This window comes from Rhynchophorus ferrugineus, unplaced genomic scaffold (genome assembly GCF_030347505.1).
Source record: "Rhynchophorus ferrugineus isolate W39M unplaced genomic scaffold, kcgeb_rfMv2 rfM11, whole genome shotgun sequence".
In the NCBI taxonomy this organism is placed as follows: domain Eukaryota; kingdom Metazoa; phylum Arthropoda; class Insecta; order Coleoptera; family Curculionidae; genus Rhynchophorus; species Rhynchophorus ferrugineus.
Window position 1 is genome coordinate 11,542,711 of NW_027472590.1, and position 22,016 is coordinate 11,564,726.

General features: G+C 33.1%; 2 protein-coding genes across 4 annotated transcripts in view; one reads left to right on the plus strand and one right to left on the minus strand.

The window, feature by feature from the left end:
* The window catches only part of toy (paired box 6 protein twin of eyeless), an 86,014-nt gene that overhangs the window by 47,532 nt on the left and 16,466 nt on the right, over window positions 1-22,016 (minus strand). The gene's annotated exons all lie outside the window — the stretch shown is intronic.
* LOC143204953 (uncharacterized) lies at window positions 15,620-21,435 on the plus strand. The gene is made up of 5 exons (XM_076417908.1): window positions 15,620-15,964; window positions 16,025-16,143; window positions 16,428-16,923; window positions 17,026-17,437; window positions 21,363-21,435. Exons 1-5 carry the CDS (start codon window positions 15,643-15,645, stop codon window positions 21,433-21,435), a joined length of 1,422 nt encoding a protein of 473 aa, XP_076274023.1. The 5' UTR covers window positions 15,620-15,642.

Here is a 22,016-nt window from a genome sequence, read left to right on the forward strand (position 1 = left end):
TCCTTTTCCAGGTGTTATTAATCGTGAACCTGAGGCTGTGATTTTAACATTAAAGTCCCCTCCAATAATAAACCTTGGGCCTAATTTTAGAATAAATATCTGTATTGTTGTTGTGTTATTTTGTATCTTGGTGGACAGTATATATATCTCCTTTTATTTCAGCGCCGTTCTTTTCAATACTAACTATCGTAGCTTTTATTTATTCTTTTTTATCTCGTCTTGTTGGAAATGCTGTATATTTTGTTTTATTATTAAAGCTGTTTCGGAACCGCTAATATATGTATATAATATTATTCTTCCATAACCGCTAGACTGATTTATCTGCAATTAACTATTGAAAAAATCTTCCAAAATATACCTATCCATTCTAGGCGAATTGTAGTAATACTTACTCGTTAAGAATTAACTTCAAAATTAACGTGAAAGTACCATTAGATATTATTTGACAGATCGTTTTAAACTGTCAAATAACTTCATCTCTAAAAACTACGCTGTCATTGATCTCAATAAACGAATAATAAAAGAATTCTGAGAAAAAGTTGTCATGAAATCATTACAACCTACAGCATTAGTAGGCCGAGTGCCAATATCGTCGTCAAGAAGTTAAATCTTCATAATTACAACATTGTTTAAATTCACTTCGCTTATCCACAAGCGTCAGAATTATTACTAGCCAGCTACGTTAGTTGCAAAAGTTATTGGTTGGAAGCATTTCCAAGCATTAGTGAGAACTAAGGTACTAAAATCATACTGTTGCCTTGTTCAAAGAGTCTTGAGAAACCATAACAGCGGCTAAACTAAGGGTATGCGCTCGAAAGGGAAAAATTAACCAGAATTGAGCGTCTGTTCATTCTAGCAGCACAGCACTGTTTCTGAAGAGAGTTTCCAAAGTTTCGTGGTAGAGGTTTAGCCACCAAACTTTTAAAAATGTATCCGTAAAGTTTTCCCTAAATATCATAGTGAGTATGTGCTCAAAATATAAAATTAAAAACAAATAACGTTTTAGTTTTTTTTGAGTATTTGAAATGGTTATATGAGTTAATAGTTAGTTGAAATAACCGTGTAGATCAAGGTGAAGTATCATAAATAATTATATTCATTAGTATCCTGAACTCATCAATGATTATGTCCTTCATTAACAAATCAATTTCAACTTTGTTAGGCTTTTGCAAAACGATATTTATTGGGAAAAGTTGCGAATTAACAATGTAAACAATTAACCATAAATTTAGCTTCATAATAATGTTTCGTATGTGTGACTGTAGAATTTGTATGTACTGGGCAGACTTATGCTCGCCAGAATTGTACGTCTGTTCATTCTGCCAGCACAGCACTGTTTCTGAAGAGGGTTTCCAAAGTTTCGTGGTAGAGGTTTAGCCACCAAACTTTTAAAAATGTATCCGTAAAGTTTTCCCTAAATATCGTAGTGAGTATGAGCTCCAAATATAAAATTAAAGACAAATAACGTTTTAGGTTTTTTCGAGTCTTTGAAATAGTTATATGAGTTAATAGTTAGTTGAAATAACCGTGTAGTTCAAGGTGAAGTATCATAAATAATTATATTCACTAATATCCTGAAGTCATGAATGATTATGTCCTTCAATAACAAATTAATTTCAACTTTTTTAGGCTTTTGCAAAACGATATTTATTGGAAAAAGTTGCGAAGTAACAATATAAACAATTAACCATAAATTTAGCTTCATCATAATGTTTCATATGTGTGACTGTAGAAGTTGTATGTACTGGGCAGACTTATGCTCGCCAGAATTGAGCATCTGTTCATTCTAGCAGCACAGCACTGTTTCTGAAGAGGGTTTCCAAAGTTTCGTGGTAGAGGTTTAGCCACCAAACTTTTAAAAATATATCCGTAAAGTTTTCCCTAAATATCATAGTGAATATGTGCTCAAAATATAAAATTAAAGACAAATAACGTTTCAGGTTTTTTTGAGTCTTTGAAATAATTATATGAGTTAATAGTTAGCTGAAATAACCGTGTAGTTCAAGGTGAAGTACCATAAATAATTATATTCACTAATATCCTGAAGTCATCAATGATTATGTCCTTCATTACCAAATCAATTTCAACTTTTTTAGGCTTTTGCAAAACGATATTTATTGGAAAAAGTTGCGAAGTGAGAATGTAAACAATTAACCATAAATTTAGCTTCATAATAATGTTTCGTATGTGTGACTGTAGAATTTGTATGTACTGGGCAGACTTATGCTCGCCAGAATTGAATCGTCTGTTCGTTCTACCAGCACAACACTGTTTCTGAAAATGGTTTCCAAAGTTTCGTGTTAAAGAGGTTTAGCCACCAAACTTTTAAAAATGTATCCGTAAAGTTTTCCTTAAATATCATAGTGAGTATGTGCTCAAAATATAAAATTAAAGACAAATAACGTTTTAGGTTTTTTCGAGTCTTTGAAATAGTTATATCATTTAATAGTTAGTTGAAATAACCGTGTAGTTCAAGGTGAAGTATCATAAATAATTATATTCACTAATGTCCTGAAGTCATCAATGATTATGTCCTTCATTAACAAATCAATTTCAACTTTGTTAGGCTTTTGCAAAACGATATTTATAGGTAAAATTTGCGAAGTAACAATGTACACAACTAACCAAAATGGTAATTTCGATTTTTTTCATTACTTACTTCAGTTTTTAGTTCCTTTTTTTTTCCATAATCTATCCTAATCATATTTGTGATCGTGATTTTAGAATAACATTTATTTCACATCATTTGGGAGTGTACCTTAAAATAGTGTTCTTGGCCCGATAATCTATTTACTCTATACTAGTGATATTCCTAAATGTAAAGGAGTAACAATGGCCATGTTTGTTGATGATATACACCACTCGGTACAAGTAACAATATTGAGACAACCGTAATTAGTGGGTAGACTATGTCAAAAACTTAGAACTAGATTTTCTAAACAATTTTAAAGAAAAATTGATACTAGATACCTGTAGTTAATGACAAGTTCTGTGTCAAGTGGTAAGTCTGATGTCAAAGACCAAACAAGTTCGAGGTCAAAGAATTTCAAAACATTTTGTCAGAAAAAGTTGTCAGATACTTTAGGAAGTATTTAATTAAAGTTTAGTTAAAGCAACAAAATTATCAGAATACATGCGAGGACTTTATATAAAAAATGATTCTAATGTGAATGCAGAAAAACACAAAGAATTTCACTATTCCCAGACGATTTAGACGACGCTACGTCTCCGGAACATGAATTTTAACGGATTCTAAAAGCCGATCCGACGTCTCATTACACATTTAAACCCCCGGAGTCGACTAAAAAACCCACCGTATTATTACCATTACCGAATCCATTGTCCCCGACCCCCCTGGCCCCTTCCCTCGCCGCGGCCGCAAGATAACACCGACCCACCTAATAGGAAATCACTGTGGTTTTATAAATTGGACAATTTAATACACAATAATTCGGCCGCCGGTGGCCCAGGGGGTCAGGGTGTAGGGAGGGAGCCAGGTCGGGAACGGTTAGAAGAAATTTCTTTTCGAGTTCATTTTGAAATTCGCATTATTGCCGAACTATCTGGGCAAGGGCCTTGCCGGTCGCCTCGGCCCGGCCATTTCACATGTGACCGAACACGAATTGTGACGCACGCTTTGCTGATCCCATTCAAAATTGCTCGGCGGCGGCAGACCCTCCCTCCCATCGTATTTTAAGGCCGCCGTCGGGGGTTCTATAGGCGATCGGGTTTTATCTGGGCAGTTTTGTTGGTTTCGCGGGAAGTAATTTGAAACAGATGCGCATCCTTTTATTTTAGAGCGTCCCAACCGCCATTATGAATATATCATGCGGCATGATTTAAACATGAGGCTAATTAGAGTTTTCGGAATGCACCCAGATATAATCGATCCGAAGACGTGCCGCACCGCGACCAGGTCGTTCTTTTAATAAACCCATCAGATAAGTTGATACTTTGAATATTTCGGAATTTTAAACAATATTAAACTTGTCACTATTTTCTTATCAGGATTTTTGTTGATTATAGTTATTTTTTAATTATTCATTATAGCAATTTAGCAAATTTACACTAATAAGATATTTGTTTTTGTCCTAATATCTCTTATTGAAAATAACAATGAACTGACGTCATCAATATATTTAGTGTATTGCCTGCCGCAATTTCTAAATTTTGTATTTTCCTTCTCATTTTATTCTAGTAAGAAAGAAGCACAATGCTGCCTGATACGTTCGAACATGTAACCGAATTAGTCTGCAAAAGTCGCCCGGATGTCAAACGTCTGCAAAATTCTTGAAAATATTAACTATAATAATTAAAGGTTATAAACCAGCAAACGTTGTTTTAACGCTTTGCTTTGTTTTGATAACATTCAAATCACTGCTTATTATTACTTTACCAGTTATACAGTTACCTCGAACAGAAACGAGATGATCGAGCACCACTCGTGCCAGTAAAAATCGTAATAGAGGTAAGCATTTTTATGGTTAAATACTAACTTGCTGCCGTTTTTATAGAAAAAAATGTTTTAGCGTGTTGCAGCGGCACTGTTAGTCCGAAAAGTATCCACACAAATTTCAGAGATATGCAGCTCTTTGAAGGATGTATAACATTCTTTCATACACTATTGAGTAATATAGGATTTAAAGATAATCCACCAAGAGCTCTCATGGAACTTCCAGATATTGCTTTTAAAATAATACAATTTTTAAAAGCATATGATATTAAGCATATAAATTAAGGAACTTATACCAATTTGTGCAGGAGCTTAGTTATTCACTTGAATGAAACTTTCTGTATATGGCGTTACGATTCAGTGCTGACAATTTACAAGACATGGTGATGCGAGTGGAAACAACTAAAATATATAATTAATATATAATAACTGTAGGAAATTTTATTGTAGAGTATAAAAGATTTATGTACATAGATATGTGTGTGATTTTTCAGAATATACATGACCATTTAGTTAATATGTGTGTGGAGAGAGAACTATCTAATATCCATTATTCTTAAATCTCCTCAATATGTATTTACGTATTGAACTTAACAATCTGATGCACGATAACAAGAGTACTTACAAACGTTATGGAGCTTAACTGAACATTTCTGAGATTTTTAATAGTTTTTTTCTTACTGCTATTAAAGATATGATAACTACTCACAAAATGTAGATTATAAGTTCAGAACCACTGTGCTTTAGCATATCATATATATATATTATTATAACCACTGTACCATTTCACTTTATCCCATTAAACATTATTCCATATTAGGTATTATTTAATACCACACTTATTGGACGTATTGATAGGTACAATTCTCCACAATTATTACACAATTTTGCAGGAAATGTATTAATTGGTAGCGTCTTATATACTTGACTGATGGCAATATTGTTGCACGTAAGATATTTATTTGTACATAATTTCTGCGGTGGGTTGAACAATAATTATAAAATCTTTCGGTTTTTTCATTAAATTATGGACTGTAAAAAATACGTCAATAAGACACCTCAATAATGGATAAAAGTAGCATAATGATAGTTATAAGCGTTGCTATTTGCATGTGATTGAAACTGATCCAAGCCTATAAAAATAATTCTTGAAAAGGATCCAATAATTTTTCACAAAGAGCTTTATAATTCCTCTTGGACAACATATAATCTTATAACATTCAGGTGTTTGCTTCGGCAAATATTGTTGATTCACTTATTTATCACTTTTTTTAATATTTCTTAGTCTCCTTTTTACCAATGAGGGTTTAGCTGGATTAGATCTACTGTTTAACGTGAGGTCCGAACCATGGTCTTCGGCAATAAGCCTACCAACTAGCGAGTGTTTAACTTAGAAATCATCCCAGAAAGCCGGTCTTACCCTTCCTAGTTACTGGCGAGACTGGGATCATTTTTCTTGTCAGTTTTTATACTCTTGTCTAAAACAATCACAAGCACAAATGTACGATCATGCCCCAGCAGGATTCGAACCCGTGACTATCACAACAGTAGGTGAATCATCCTATCGCATTTACCACTGCGCTCGCCAAGCGGGCTAACACCTTTTTAAACATACCATTTTCTAGTCGGAATAATTTTTTTATTTGCCATTGCCATTGTATATATATATATATATATATATATATATATATATATATATATATATATATATATATATATATATATTGAGCAAAATTTAATTAAATACTATAGTTTATATTTAAGTTACCAACAAACAAATAAATTATAATCAGTTATACGCATATTAGTACCATATTTTCCAGCCATTTTCACGTTCTTTTAACCGTCTACAATCTCGTCAAGATAAATTATGCCCTTATTCAGTAAATCCACCCCCCATAACAGTTCAACAAAGTTCCGAATTCCTAATCCCCCGAAGTGAAGCAGTACAATATACACACGCACAGTAGCGGGGGTGACGGTTTTCTGTATTAATCGGTTTACAATTACACCATTCTCATATTAGCTACTGTTATGAGGCACTTATACAGCTTCGAACGGGCCCTACAACTATCCGAACCAGTTGCCTTTCAGAGAGGCACTCAGAACGAGAAGCCTCCCGTATGTTTCAAAACTGTTGTCGTTTTTAAAATGCCCTTAATTTAATATAGTGAGGTTATGTGGTAAATATGTTGTGCTAGCTATAAATTAATGAATCCAAATCGTTTGTTTTGGTTTTCGTTCTTATTGACTTTGTTTTGTTCGTGTCCATATTTATTAATTCACCTCATACTATCACATGATTTGCTCATCATAAGCTCATTTAATAATAATAATAGTGTTTAATGTATTAGTGACAAAATAATAATAATAGTGTTTTAGTATAATTTTTAAGATAAGAATGCCACCATTTTTTTCATCATTTGTTTTATTAATAAGTATGATACACTCCTGTGTCTATTTGAAAATCTCTAATATCTTGTAATATGACGTTATCGGCACAATGATTTTGTGGGATAAAGCAGTAATACCAATTCTTTACTTTTTGAGATTAACTTCAACGCTTTCTAGAGCTTGAACCGATCAAGATAATAGAGATGTTGCGAGAAGTATGGGTTTTACTATATAACGCAAATGCATTATTTATGAAATTATTTTATATTATTTTAATTATCTATGAAGTTATTGTATATTTTCGATATAAGACATGTGCGTCAGAATTGAAATAAATTTATAAACGTGCAGTATTAAACATGGATCATTACACATGCTTTATAACAAAATACATACCATCATAGGATGTATCAGTAGGATGATGATGATGATACAAATTGTCTCTGGATTTTAGTTGGTTATGAATTCTCCCAATTTCCAATTAATTGTAATATATATATATATATATATATATATATATATATATATATATATATATATATATATATACTAAATTACGCGTACCGAGACAATTAATAGAGTCTATACTACACAATTACTATACTTATAAAATATCATCGTGATAACTACATTTGCTGATGCAATTATATGGAAATCAGAAGAACACAAAAGAAGTGTAGTGAAGTGAAGCAGTGACGCAGAACTACTCTATCAGAGGTGTGATGTTTGGTTTATTTTGCTGTTTGCTACTGTTTTTTTTTTGGGCATTTTTGTATGTCATTCGGTTTGTTCACTTAGCATCGATAGACATATGTAGCTATAGATTCATTCGGTTTTAGGAGTTTGTAATGCATTACACTTTGCTGATCCCGTTGTTTTCACAGCAAGACTTTATGTTCATCAGTATTTCGGTTTAGTCCTCCTGGACTAACCCACGACTTTTTGCGTTGACAGATTGTCGTAGTTGATCACATTTCATAGCCAGTCACAATACGTCACGAACTTTTCTTTATATTGATTAACTACTCAGCCGTCCTTTAAAATGTGTGAATTTCCTTTAAAAATTTGAAGTATATTTTCGTCTATTAAGTCTTATAATTATTTGTCTTCTATTATAACATTTTTGGTGCTACAGACTACAGATTACAACGATATCAAAGTCAGGATTGATTTCAGGTTTCCTTAGTAAATGCATTTGTTAACAAAGTACTAACCAAATTCTGCAAGTAATAAATACGTTAATTTGTGCATCAAGAGTGTAATTGACTGTTGCAAAGAATATTAACAATTATAAAATAACTTCATAGAATTTTAATTCTTCATTTGTTAGTGAGTTGTTAGCTACCTTCGTGGAATATAAGATACAGTGGAAGGTAGTAGATAAACGAAAAAAATAGCAAGCAAATTAAAAATGAACTGTCTTAACTATAATAAGTTGAAAATACTGTGAAAGCAAGATTTAAAAACACATCATTTTTAAATAATTCCCTTTACTCTTTTGTGGGAGGAACGTTATTAAATACTTATTAATTAAGTATTACTTATTATTAACTTACTTACTTATTATTACTTATTATTAAGTATTATTAATTAACTTAAGTATTACTTAATAAATTGTTGAATTTCGAACACAGGACTATTACAAGTAATACGAAATGCACAGCAATATGCCAATTAATATCTAGCCTTAGTATTAAGAAATTAATTAATTTAAAGACGTTAAGTCTTACATATATGTGCTAATATTTTATTATATAAAAACAAAAACATCAAACAACTAGACACAGAGAGAGCGACAGAACGAACGAGAGAAAGGGCCAGTCCGAACCATGGCAACCATATAAATAATCGAATAGAGGGTAAAAGATAGTGGAAACAGTCGAGAGTGGGACTATGATAGGTCAAATAATTCGGGTTCAGCCGAATGTGAACAGGAAATGCCAATGTAAGGAGCAAAATGCCTGTAAATGGGGTCGTTCCGACGTTACCCGAATGGGCAGACGCTCTCATCAGATGCTTCCAGAGCGATTGCGAAAAAATCGGAAAAGTTATTTTATATTTTCTTTGTCGGGGCTGAAAGTAGATGGAGTTTTAGATAGAATAGATATTGCCATATTTCCGGTTCGGTTTTGCCTTCGGTGCTTTTGTTAACTTCATCGGTTTCATTAGGGAGAAGCATTATTCTTCTGGGTATCTGGTATAAGTATCTCACGTTAACATGCGGTTTTTTGTAATTTTGTATACACTTTAATTACATGACAAAGGCATATATTTTTCACCTTATGGAATAAATTAGGACAAAAATTAGAAAAAAGATTTTAAATTATTAGGTGTTGGCATGTATTCTGATCATGTTTTCACTTTACAGAGCTGCTAAAAATTTTTGATTAATTTGATTTTGATTTGAAGTGATGTTGGTTTAATATAATTAAGATGTTGATTTTCGCATTTCTTCAGCACATTAAAGTCATAAGCCATGCTGTATCAATCTGAGTAAATGGCAATCAAAAGGTGCTATTATTATTGCTATTTTTCTCCAACTGCTCTTCCGGTCGTCCAACAATATGTCATTGGACTTTTTCATTTAATTGTTTCAATTGGTTTTAGTAGTTCGTGATATATTGCGTGTTACTGATACCACCTAATACAAGATTTTTTGACCATGAATATTTTGCTGCAACATCGATGCGGATATTTCTCCTGTACTAATTCATGAATTTTTCTTTGATTGGAATATTCATAGTATCACAATTTTTCTTCGCCATCTACCATACGCCACAGAAGACCACTCTTCTTTATACTTGGCAAGCAACGAATCCCCGATATTGAAACTGTTCGAAATGGCATTTTCAGTGAATTCAACCGTTGATTTTTGATCATCAAATACGGAGCCGTTTAAAAGCTCTTTGATTGCGGGATCGGAGGTTCCGTTCAATAAGACTTGCAATTCATAGTTTCCTCATATTTTCATATTCAACTATTTTTCATTTCAACATTCAATTAGGAAACACTGCAGGCAGATAATATACAGTACAAAAACAAAAATTAAGTTTATATCCCAAAAACATTTGATTTTTACCTGATGCTGCTTCCAAATAGAAATTCCCCAAGAATAAAAATGACATACCTATTCTTAAGCTTGAAACATTTGTACTGCTGCATAGTGTTATTGTGAATATAAATAAGTTTCGTTGGTTTTCTAGAATCAAGTATTGTAAGTATATTTATTAATTTTGATTCAGATGTGCTTGCTAACCACTGCTTTTTCCACTACGTACGTAAGAACATGTATTCATACAGGTTTTCGACCTTCAGCTATTTTTTTGGTTTTTACATCAGATAATTAAAGCATAATATAATGGTTTCTTTTTATTGAACGCTTGTAACTTATTTGTACACTTAATATAATATGTCATAGCCTTTGTTGATATTCAGACGTTTCAACTACTTCAGCAATTTCACCAAATTTTAACAGTTTATAAAAGAATATACTTTTTTAACCACGATGTTTGGTTGTAGACTCATTCATCCACTTTATTAAAAGAGTATTCTGATCCTTCTAATAAAACTTTCTTAGATCATTTTACAAATATATTGAATATTTATGAAATTTAATCATATCTCATTTGTTATACTTCATAATTTTATGAGTTTTCACGATATTCGTTCAAAAATAGCAATAATTATTGTGTTTAATAATTTTGTCTTCTTGTTGGGTGTATCAAAGATTGTTCTTAAAATTAAAAAGTTTGTAAATAAATTATACCATCAATTTGCATCGTTAGCGTCAGTTTGGTCGAAAAACTTATTGATTTAATTAAATTTTAATAGATTATAATATGATTTTCTAGTCATGCGAATATTCTCTTTTTAATATTACAAAATACTTTTATAATAATGCAAATTTATTGGATATTTATCAAGTTTAGGTCTCATTTGTTTTTGCTCATAAACAAATTCACGCTTCTCTTTGAGAAATAGCAAGGTTTAGTGCGATTAATAATGTTGTCTTCTTGCTGCACGTTGGATATTTGTAGCTTTAGCTTTAGCATTACTATGTCTCCTTTGTTAAAGAAAAACTATTTTGAGATTGTTGACTGACTTAAATGAAGTTTTCTTAGAACATTTTACAAATTTATTAAATATTTATCAAATTTAATCGTATCTCATTTGTTATACTTCATAATTGTATGAGTTTTCATGATATTCTTTCAAAAATATCAGTAATTATTGTGTTTAATAATATTGTTTTCTTGCTGGGTGTATCAAAGATCGTTCTTAAAATTAAAAAGTTCGCAAATGAATTATACCATCAATTTGCATCGTTAGCGTCAGTTTGGTCGAAAAACTTATTGATTTAATTAAATTTTAATAGATTATAATATGATTTTCTAGTCATGCAAATATTCTCTTTTTAATATTACAAAATACTTTTATAACAATGCAAATTTATTGGATATTTATCAAATTTAGGTCTCATTTCTTTTCGCTCATAAATAAATTCACGCTTCTCTTTTAGAAATAGCAAGGTTTAGTGCGATTAATAATGTTGTCTTCTTGCTGCACGTTGGATATTTGTAGCTTTAGCTTTAGCATTACTATGTCTCCTTTGTTGAAAAAAGAACTATTTTGAGACTGTTGACTAACTTTAAAAATCAGACAGAATCAAAAGGAGTTGGGTAACAATTAAACTTCCATTTTCCTCTGCCCTATAAAAGAACTGATAATGAATAGTATTCGAGTCGCTTCATTCATTTTAATATGATTTCACGACTGAATTAATTCCCCATCTCCTAACTCCATTTTGAAAGGATCAGAACCCGACGATTTGCCGCTTCCATGACGAGCCTTCGCACAGAAGTCCATTAACATATTCGGTTTTATTGTCATGCATGAATCGAAAATAAAAAAAAGGAAGAATCGGGCTCGTCCCCCTTTTCATCGCGAAACCCCAAATAATACCGCAACGCACAATGCCCATCACCTGGCGCCCAATTTACGTGATAATAACGCGATTGCATCCCGCCCCGCCGTAACAAAAACAGGGACAGTGTCGGTCTAACGGTCCAATGGCGGAGCGAAATCGGCCGCCATTTTATTATTCATTTGTTCGCCGTCGGAACATCCCTCTGTCTAATACGCGAAGGTCCCCCGCCGACAGGAAAGCCGACTGTTGTCAGTATTGGCAGGCAGTGCGTATCGCACTTCATATCGACGAGCGGATGAGCGCACGCGTAAAATTTCCCGACCGCGCCGAAGAAGTTCAAGTCGCTGGCTGCGATCCCGCCTGGGGTTTTAATTAAAAACTCTAAAATCGCCGAGGTTACTATCTCTAGTAATAAAAGCGAACGTAAAAGAGGCTTAAGGTGCTAATTCGGGTGATTTAAGTTAAAAATCGTATGCAATATACACAGACGGTTATTGAATCTTATCAAGAAGATGAATACTTGTATTAATATCACATTTAGATAACATATATAACATATTTTTTACTATCTAACACTTCATATGAGACCAGGAATAGGCAGAAAGGTTTTTAGACAAAACTACGCCACTTCTTCCATAAACTATCCACAAAACACCTAATAATCAGAACGATCAATGACTGATAGCCACTACCAATACAATAAGTCTTCCTATTTAAACTTGCAAAATCGCCTTTTTCTTGAGTCAATTGATAGTATGATGTCCAAACTGCATTTTTTATCAAATACTTATACCCTGAAATTTTTTGAAACACGTTTTTTGACAATTTGTTTAACTTCAGAGCAATATCTTTCACACATTATATGAAAAAGACATAATTTTAGGCTAAAACTGGGTATTTATTGTCAAAGGACGTCCCTAATTACTCCTATTCTGACTATCCATTCATCATGGATCAAAACAACTAATAATCAAAAGGATCAATGACTTTTTTCTTCAATCAATTCATAATATGATATTCAAACGGCATTTTTTATCAAATCATTATGTCCTAAAACTTTTGAAACAACTTTGGACAATTTGTTTCACTTAAGAGCGAATATTTCACACATCATAACATAGATATTTATTATTAAAAAACAAATATTCTGTTTTACTCAAAAAAGTATTAATCTCTATTCACCCGTTTTCTGATTATCCATGCATCATCGATCAAAATAACAAATAATCAGAACGATAAATGTGTGGTAAACACGACGGATACTATTTTAACGGCTGTCTATTTTAACTTACAATCAAAGTCAATATTTTCTTCAATCAATTCATAGTGAAATGTTCAAATTGCATTTTTTATCAAATGCTTATGTCCATAAACTTTTAGAACATCTTAGGATAATTTGTTGCTTAAGAACAATATGTTTTTTGCTGCAGATTTGTTCAAATTAAAAGTAAACTAATGTATACTTCCAACACTATCTACTGTAAAAATAGCAAATGTAAGAAATATATACAGAATTAAAGATCGCTAGCAATCCTTTCAAATGACCTAATATTAAAACCAACAAAAAGACAAATCATATTTACACTTATACAATAACTATAGAATATTTTTCTATATTCTAAGGATTTGTTTGAACCACTTTAGATACTACAGAAAATATTTTAAAATATTACACAACTAGTTACAAAAATTTTAAAATCACCAATGTTACCACAAAGTTATACATATCAGTCAAAAATCGCAAATAAAGTCTACTTGTGAATGTTATTATATTATATTACCATCAAACTTGTATTGATTATTATATTTAAAATATAGTCACTTATTATATTTGAAATATAGGCAAACCATGTCTTTTACGTATTTTTTAATTTAGTTTTATAAACGTACATACACGAACAAAATTGCCAAAACTAATAACAACATTACAAAATACATACAAAATTAAAGATCACGAAATTCACGAACAAATCAAACATCACAAACGAAATTCGGTCAAAAATCGCCAACAAAGTATACTTATGAATATTTTTATATCGCATTTATATAAATATTTATATCTTATATGTAAATATTCAAAACATATTTTTATGTATTTTTTTAATTTCGTTTATACACGTTCTTATACTAAAGAAATTGCCAAAAAGTATTAAAATAAATACAAGGAAATATTTAAAACACTTAAGTTTCAAATTTAACGCATATAATCTTGTATTTAAAAATATTCAAGCCGGCTTAGTGGCGCAGTAGTGAAGGCGACAGGACGGTCCACCTACTGTTGCGATAGTGGCGGGTTCAAATCATGGTCGTAAGGCACGGTCCTAGGCAAGAGTGCAAAAGCCAATAAGGAAAATGATCCCAGTCACGCCAGTAACCAGGCTGGATAAGACTAGATGTCTTCTGTGATGATTATTTATATTATAGATAAAAAATACCAATAATTATTAACTATTGTCACTAATTCCAACTATATGATCATATATGTATGAACTATATTATAATATATGTATTATAACATCTTATATTTAACAAAAATATGGAAATTAGATGTTTATGTAACTTTAAGAAGATAATTTTTTAAATATTTAAACCTCTTTTGGGCGTAAACTAAATAAAATGTGCATATATATCTTAGTGGATATAACAGTGGACAATACAATAATTAATAATCGGAAATTCCTTCATAAACCTTACAAGAAATAAATTAATTTAGAGTTAAAAAAGACAAATTGATGAATAAAGTGAAAGCAATCCTTGGTGAGTCTATCTACAATCATTATAAATGAAAATTGTATTTTTCCATGTCCTTGTAGAGGCTATATATTTTAGAAAAAAAGTGAACTATTTATTAAAAGTTATTGCATGAAAATTTGTTTAAATAAACAAGTAGCGCCGATACCAAAATGATTGCAATAATTCCTGACTAGTAGTTGATGATAATACATAACAATATACGAGAAATATTTTGTTGCCGTCCCTAATCTCGCCATAAAAATAAAATTCCTTAATCCCGGCCTATTTTTATAATCCCCCCAGCATTCCGTCGCTCTCGCCCTTTTCCTGCCTTCGTCGTTACCACGGCAACCGTTCAGGGTTTCCCCCCAAAGACTCCGACAAGCTGCGATTTACCTTGTAAGCCTTATTTCGCTTTTTGTTTGCAAACAGTTCCTGTTTTTTTCGTCAAAACAACAACATTGACAGTATATTTTGCTTTTTCCTCGGCCCCCTCTACCCCAGTCGAGATCTTTTAATAATCGCTGTAATACGACCGGGATTTATGGGTATTTTTAATATTAATTTTCATCTTATATATAAAAATGAATCGCAAAATGTGATGGTAAGCGCATAACTCAACAACGCCTGGACCAATTTGGCCAAATCTTTTTTTAAAATGTTCGTTGAAGTTCAAGGATGGTTTCTACGGCGAGAAAAATTAGAATTATTGCTGGAAAAACCCTAAAAAAAGCCCTTTTTGTTTGAATTTGTTTCGTGTATCAGTTGACAATTCATCTGTCATCTGTCAAAAGTCATCTGTAACAGACAACTTTTTTTTTAAATTTGATATGACTTGAACTCAAATCCTTTTAAGCCGTACGAATTGTTTTATTTATTTAAAATTTTTTATTTATTTAAAATTTAATTCAAATTTTAAATAAATAAAACAATTCGTACGGCTTAAAAGGATTTGAGTTCAAGTCATATCAAATTTAAAAAAAAAAGTTGTCTGTTACAGATGACTTTTGACAGATGACAGATGAATTGTCAACTGATACACGAAACAAATTCGTATATCGTGTTTTGTGCAGAGTGTTTAGTTAGTTAGTGTTTGTTTAGTTCGTGATTAGTGAAAAAATAATTTATATTTGATATGCCTCCTATAAGACGAAGCAATTTAGGTAGAAGAACCAGAAATGCTATAAACCAAGCTAATTACCGATATAATCGTATTGCAAAAGAACGTGACGACGGAAATGAACGTGAAAGAATTCGGATATCACAAACGCGTGAACCGCGAGCGCGACGTTCAACTAATAATCGCGCAAGTTTGAATCGAGCTGCTTTCAGTTACGATGTGTCAATTGACTACAGTAACTACCAATGTGTTGTTATTGGTTCTATGAACTTGGTTTGCTCACACTGTAAGGCATTAAAATACAAAAACGAAGCCAATGGATTGTGTTGCGCAAATGGTAAAGTGAAATTGATACCATTGGATCCACCACCAGAACCATTGTACTCATTGGTTTCAGGAATAGGAACAGATTCTATACACTTTTTGACACATATCCAACAATATAACAATTGCTTTCAAATGACTTCATTTGGGGCAACAAATGCAGTTCGGGAAAATTTTATGCCAACTTTCAAGGTATGTATTATAGCAGTTAATCATAATTATTTTAGCGAACAAAATTTTCTGTCACCAAAGTTAAGATGTGTTACTAATCTTCAATTTCTTAATCATTACGAAATATATCACTTAGTCATCATATTATATGGTGATTCAGTTTCAGTGACACTTTTATTATATTTTATAATTGATAGATATTAGTTAAAACTAAATATATACTTTTTAAGATCAAATATTATTTAAGTTTGATCACTGACAATCCATTAATTTATACCACACCATAATATTTTTTTTATTTACAGATACAAGGGCAAATATATCACAGAGCAGGTTCACTGTTACCAGTGTCAGATAGCGACAACAAATTCCTGCAAATTTATTTTATGGGCAATTCACCACAAGAAATTGATCTGCGTTGTGCACATAACAATTTAGTAAAAAGGTCTATTGTAGAACAATTACAAAATTTATTTCATCAACGCAATCAATTGATTATATTGTTTAAAACTGCCCTGGATCTGATGCCATCCGATAATCACAAAATTGTAATCAGAGGTGATAAAACACCTGCAGGTCAACATACAAGACGTTTTAATGCACCAACTATTGATGAAGTTGCTATCGTTGTAGTTGGAGAAAACTTGGAATCCCGTGATATTGTTTTACATCGTCGGAATGATCAATTACAACGTATAAAGGAAACACACCGCTCATATGATGCACTGCAATATCCCATTATATTTTGGCAAGGTGAAGATGGCTACGATTTCTCAATAAAAATGATAAATCCCATTACAGGTAACTAAAATATTAGTTTAGCTATGGCGATAATATCTCAGTCACTATATTATGTATTTTAATTTTATATTTGAATGTTATTAAAACAAAATCTGTTTACAGGTTCTGAAACCAACAAAAAAGTCAGTTCAATGAACTATTATTCATACCGCCTAATGATTCGGGAAAATGAAGATAATCACATATTGAAATGTCGCCGATTATATCACAAATATGTTGTTGACATGTATGTTAAAATTGAAACGGAGAGATTAACATTCATCAGGTTGAATCAAACCAAACTCCGATCTGAAGAGTATATTCACCTTCGAGATGCGATTAATACTGATGGAAATGCACAGAATGTCGGTCGGATGACTATTCTTCCAGCAACATACATCGGAAGCCCTCGGCATATGCACGAATATGCTCAAGATGCCATGTCGTATGTTCGTCATTATGGTACAGCAGATTTGTTCATCACATTTACATGCAATCCGCAATGGATAGAAATTAAGCAGGAGTTATTCCCTGGGCAATCACCCATTGATCGTCATGATATTACAGCCAGAGTCTTTAGACAAAAGTTGAAATCTTTAATGAATTTCATCGTAAAACATAATGTGTTTGGTGAGACACGCTGCTGGATGTATTCTGTGGAGTGGCACAAACGAGGATTGCCACATGCACACATTTTGATTTGGTTGGTTGAAAAGATAAGGCCAAATGAAGTTGATGCAGTGATATCAGCTGAAATCCCTAATGTACAAGTAGATCCTGGATTGCATGAGGTAGTTATCAAAAACATGATACATGGTCCCTGTGGAACTCTTAATCAAAATTCACCGTGTATGATGGATGGTAAATGTTCAAAACGATATCCACGGACATTAATATCGGAAACAATTACTGGTAATGACGGTTATCCATTGTATCGTCGCAGATCGACAGCAGACAATGGAAAATCAACAATTGTCAAATTAAATCAACAAGATATTGAAATAGATAATCGTTGGATTGTTCCATATTCACCCATTTTATCAAAGACATTCAAAGCACACATCAACGTTGAATCTTGCCATTCAGTGAAATCGATTAAATACATTTGCAAATATGTAACCAAAGGGAGTGATATGGCTGTGATTGGAATTGGTGCAGAGAATTCTAATGATGAAGTTACCCAATACCAAATGGGCCGCTATGTTAGCAGTAATGAAGCAGTTTGGCGAATATTTTCTTTTCCTATTCATGAGAGACACCCTTCTGTTGTTCACTTAGCTGTACATTTAGAAAATGGACAAAGAGTGTATTTTACAGCACAGAACGCAGTACAAAGAGCTGCTCAGCCACCATCTACTACATTAACCAGTTTTTTTGAGACATGCCAAAACGATGATTTCGCACAAACATTGCTATATTCTGAAATGCCAAAATATTATACCTGGAATCAATCCTCAAGGAGATTTATACGACGGAAACAAGGAAAACCAGTTCCAGGATATACAGATGTATATTCCACCGATGCGATTGGCCGGATTTATTCAGTACATCCAAGCAATGATGAATGTTTTTATTTACGACTGCTATTAGTCAATGTACGTGGCCCAACATCATTCCAACAGTTACGAACTGTTGATGGTGAATTGTGTGGATCCTACAGAGAAGCCTGTCAACGTTTGCAATTGCTTGAAAATGACGCTCATTGGGATCAAACTCTCAATGATGCTGTAATATCATCACACGCTCATCAAATACGAACATTGTTTTCTATAATCATATCTACATGCTTCCCATCAAACCCAATTGATTTGTGGATGAAGTACAAAGATTATATGTGTGATGATATTTTATATCAAATACGGAATAGAATGGGAAATCCAAATATACAAATCAGTGAAGAAATTTACAATGAAGCATTGATTTCAATTGAGGACATGTGCTTGATAATGTCAAACAAACTATTAATTCAATTAGGCCTGACCGCGCCCAATCGTCCAATGCATGACGCTTTTAACCAAGAGTTGCATCGAGAAAGACTGTATGATCTCAACGCTTTGAAAGAATTAATTCAAACAAATCTTCCACTGTTAAATGAACAACAGAAGTATGTATTTGAAACTCTTATGAAAGTAACAAATGATGAAACTGGAGGGATTTACTTCTTAGATGCACCTGGTGGTACAGGAAAAACTTTTTTGATTTCATTAATATTAGCAACAATTCGCTCACAAAATAAAATTGCACTTGCACTCGCTTCGTCGGGAATCGCAGCAACTTTGCTTGAAGGTGGTCGAACAGCCCATTCAGCACTAAAATTGCCATTAAATATGCAAAGCAATGAAACTCCAACCTGCAACGTTTCGAAGAACTCTGCAATGGCAAAGGTTTTGCAGCAATGTAAATTGATTGTTTGGGATGAATGCACGATGGCACATAAAAAATCTTTGGAGGCTTTAGACAGAACCTTAAAAGATCTACGTAGCAATAATAACCGATTTGGTGGTGCAATGCTTTTATTAGCAGGAGATTTTCGTCAAACATTGCCAGTGATTCCACGATCAACGCCAGCTGATGAACTCAATGCATGTCTAAAGTCCTCCAATTTGTGGAAACATGTCAAAGTACTTCATTTAAGCAAGAATATGCGTGTCGAGTTGCAAAATGACCAATCTGGAAACATATTCTCTAAACAACTCATTGACATTGGTAATGGCAAATTTCCTATAGACATGTTGACTGGCTGCATTAACTTTCCTCAAAGTTTTTGTCAGTTAACTCGATCAAAAGATGAACTTATTCAGAAGGTGTTTCCAGATGTTTCTCAAAATTACAGAAACCATGATTGGTTGAGCGAACGAGCTATACTGGCTGCAAAAAACATAGATGTAAATGAATTAAATTTCAAAATTCAAGAACAAATTACAGGCGAATTGAGGATATATAAATCAGTTGATTCGGCTACTAATCAAGATGATGTAGTCAACTATCCACCGGAATTTTTAAACTCGCTGGATTTGCCAGGATTGCCACCTCACAATCTTCAATTAAAGGTTGGATCGGTGGTTATAATGTTGCGAAATATCAACCAACCGCGTCTTTGCAACGGTACACGGTTAGCGATAAAAAAATTACTAAACAATGTGATAGAAGCAACTATACTCAAAGGAAAGTATAAAGGAGAAGATGTTCTCATACCGCGCATCCCAATGATTCCGACTGATGTGCCATTTGAGTTTAAACGACTACAGTTTCCAGTGCGGCTTGCTTTTGCTATGACTATAAACAAGCCCCAGGGGCAAACATTAAGTGTTTGTGGTATTAATCTAGAAAACCCATGTTTCTCACATGGTCAATTGTATGTTGCCTGTTCCCGTGTTGGAAAACCATCAGATTTGTTTATCTATGCGCCAGGTAATCAAACAAAGAACATCGTATACCACAAAGCAATATAATGATAATAATAATAATAATTATGATTCACATGATTAACAATAAAGCGATTACTTACTTTTCAATCCTTATATATGTTTTATTTAATTATTTTTTATTCACAACGCCCTATCACCAGGGTGATGGTTCTGTTCAGGAGAATTTTTTAAAATACGTAGGCACAAAAACTGCCACATTACAAATCTTTTTGACAGGACGAAGTCTGTCGGGTCAGCTAGTATTAGATATTTTTAATAAGAAAAAATGTGATTGCATGATTTACATTTTTACATTTTTAATTTTAAGACATTTTTAATCTCAAAATCGCCATTGCAATTATAAAACATGAAGATACAATTCAAGAACGTTTACAGAAGCAGCTCGATCATGGGGTCAAGTAGTTCAAATTGTGGAGGTTGTAAATCAACCCCCTGAAAACCCATGCCATCACTTTCAGTAAGAAGCGTTACGCACTGCGCCTTTCGAAAGGTCGCCAGGTCTTCACTTCGATCGACGGTTGGCATTCCCAAATCCAGGAAGCAATCCAGAAAGGTTCGGGGATAGCAAACCTGCTACCTTCTCCGATCTGCCTTTCTTGCGGACTCCCCATCTCCATCTAATGCTTATTTTACAACACGTTAATTTGGTCCGTACTCCTCTACGGATCTAATGTCTACTTCAAGTTTGTTGCACCCTACTAGATAAAATAGCTTCAAGTTTTCCAAAATATGCTCCTCAGGAGAATTTTAAACGCTCCTTTATTTGTCAGAAATAATCAAATTTATAGAGAAAATGACACTCCAGAAATCAAGCACTTCGTATTTCAATCATTCCACAAACAACTCAAACCAAGTTCGTCTGAAAACGCGCTTGTTCGCGAGCTGGTCGACATGCTGGGAGCTTAGCACCGCGTCACCGCTAACTTCCCCTGTTTCCATGCTCAAACGACCTCATACGTCGCTGCAATCATAACTTTTGCCCCCATACGACAGTATCCAGTCGTGTGTTAACTCAAGTTCGCGAATCAATAGAGCCGCCGGGTCCTCGTACTCAATAACGGCTACACGATCAGCGGGTCCCATATCCCAACCCGGTGCCACATAATCCGGTCAAACTTGTCACTCCAAGGCAAGTTTCCGCGACCAGGAATGCATCACGCATTCCACAACCTGGTTTTAGGCCAGAACAGAAAACAAAACTAATAAAAAAAAAACATGAATGAGTAATGGGTTCCTTTTTTAACAAATATGACCGATTCGTTTTCGCTTGGCCCTGTTTATATACTATACATTGTTGAATGAATTTTGGTCATCATCTACAGCCGTCACTCAGCGAGAATGTCAGCTTCTTAACCAATATGCTGCTATTGGTGTCACATAGCTTCGATTATTTTTCACTAAACCTCGCCATAGTTGTAAATCGAGTTCGACTGTTCTAGCCCCGGACATTATTAGTATCCTATTTTTCAGAAATCTTTCTATGTTTTTAATCCATGTTTTTCTCAGTAATGGTTCATCGTTTCTCAATAAGGCAAACATTGTCAACAACAAACAATGTGTCAATTTGTTGAAACATTATACTATGTATGATTAGACTTCCAACATTCCAACTATTTAAATTTAGTAATTTAGTACTTTTCAATGGAATCTTAGTAAATATGCATCCTGGCTAATTCGATTGAAGTG

Excerpts from the sequence above, each read along its gene's own strand:
- LOC143204953 (XM_076417908.1), top strand. The coding sequence starts at position 15,643 with ATGCCTCCTATAAGACGAAGCAATTTAGGTAGAAGAACCAGAAATGCT. Across the intron at positions 16,144-16,427 it reads ATTTTATGCCAACTTTCAAG|ATACAAGGGCAAATATATCA; the intron begins GTATGTATTATA and ends TTTTATTTACAG. Across the intron at positions 16,924-17,025 it reads AATGATAAATCCCATTACAG|GTTCTGAAACCAACAAAAAA; the intron begins GTAACTAAAATA and ends ATCTGTTTACAG.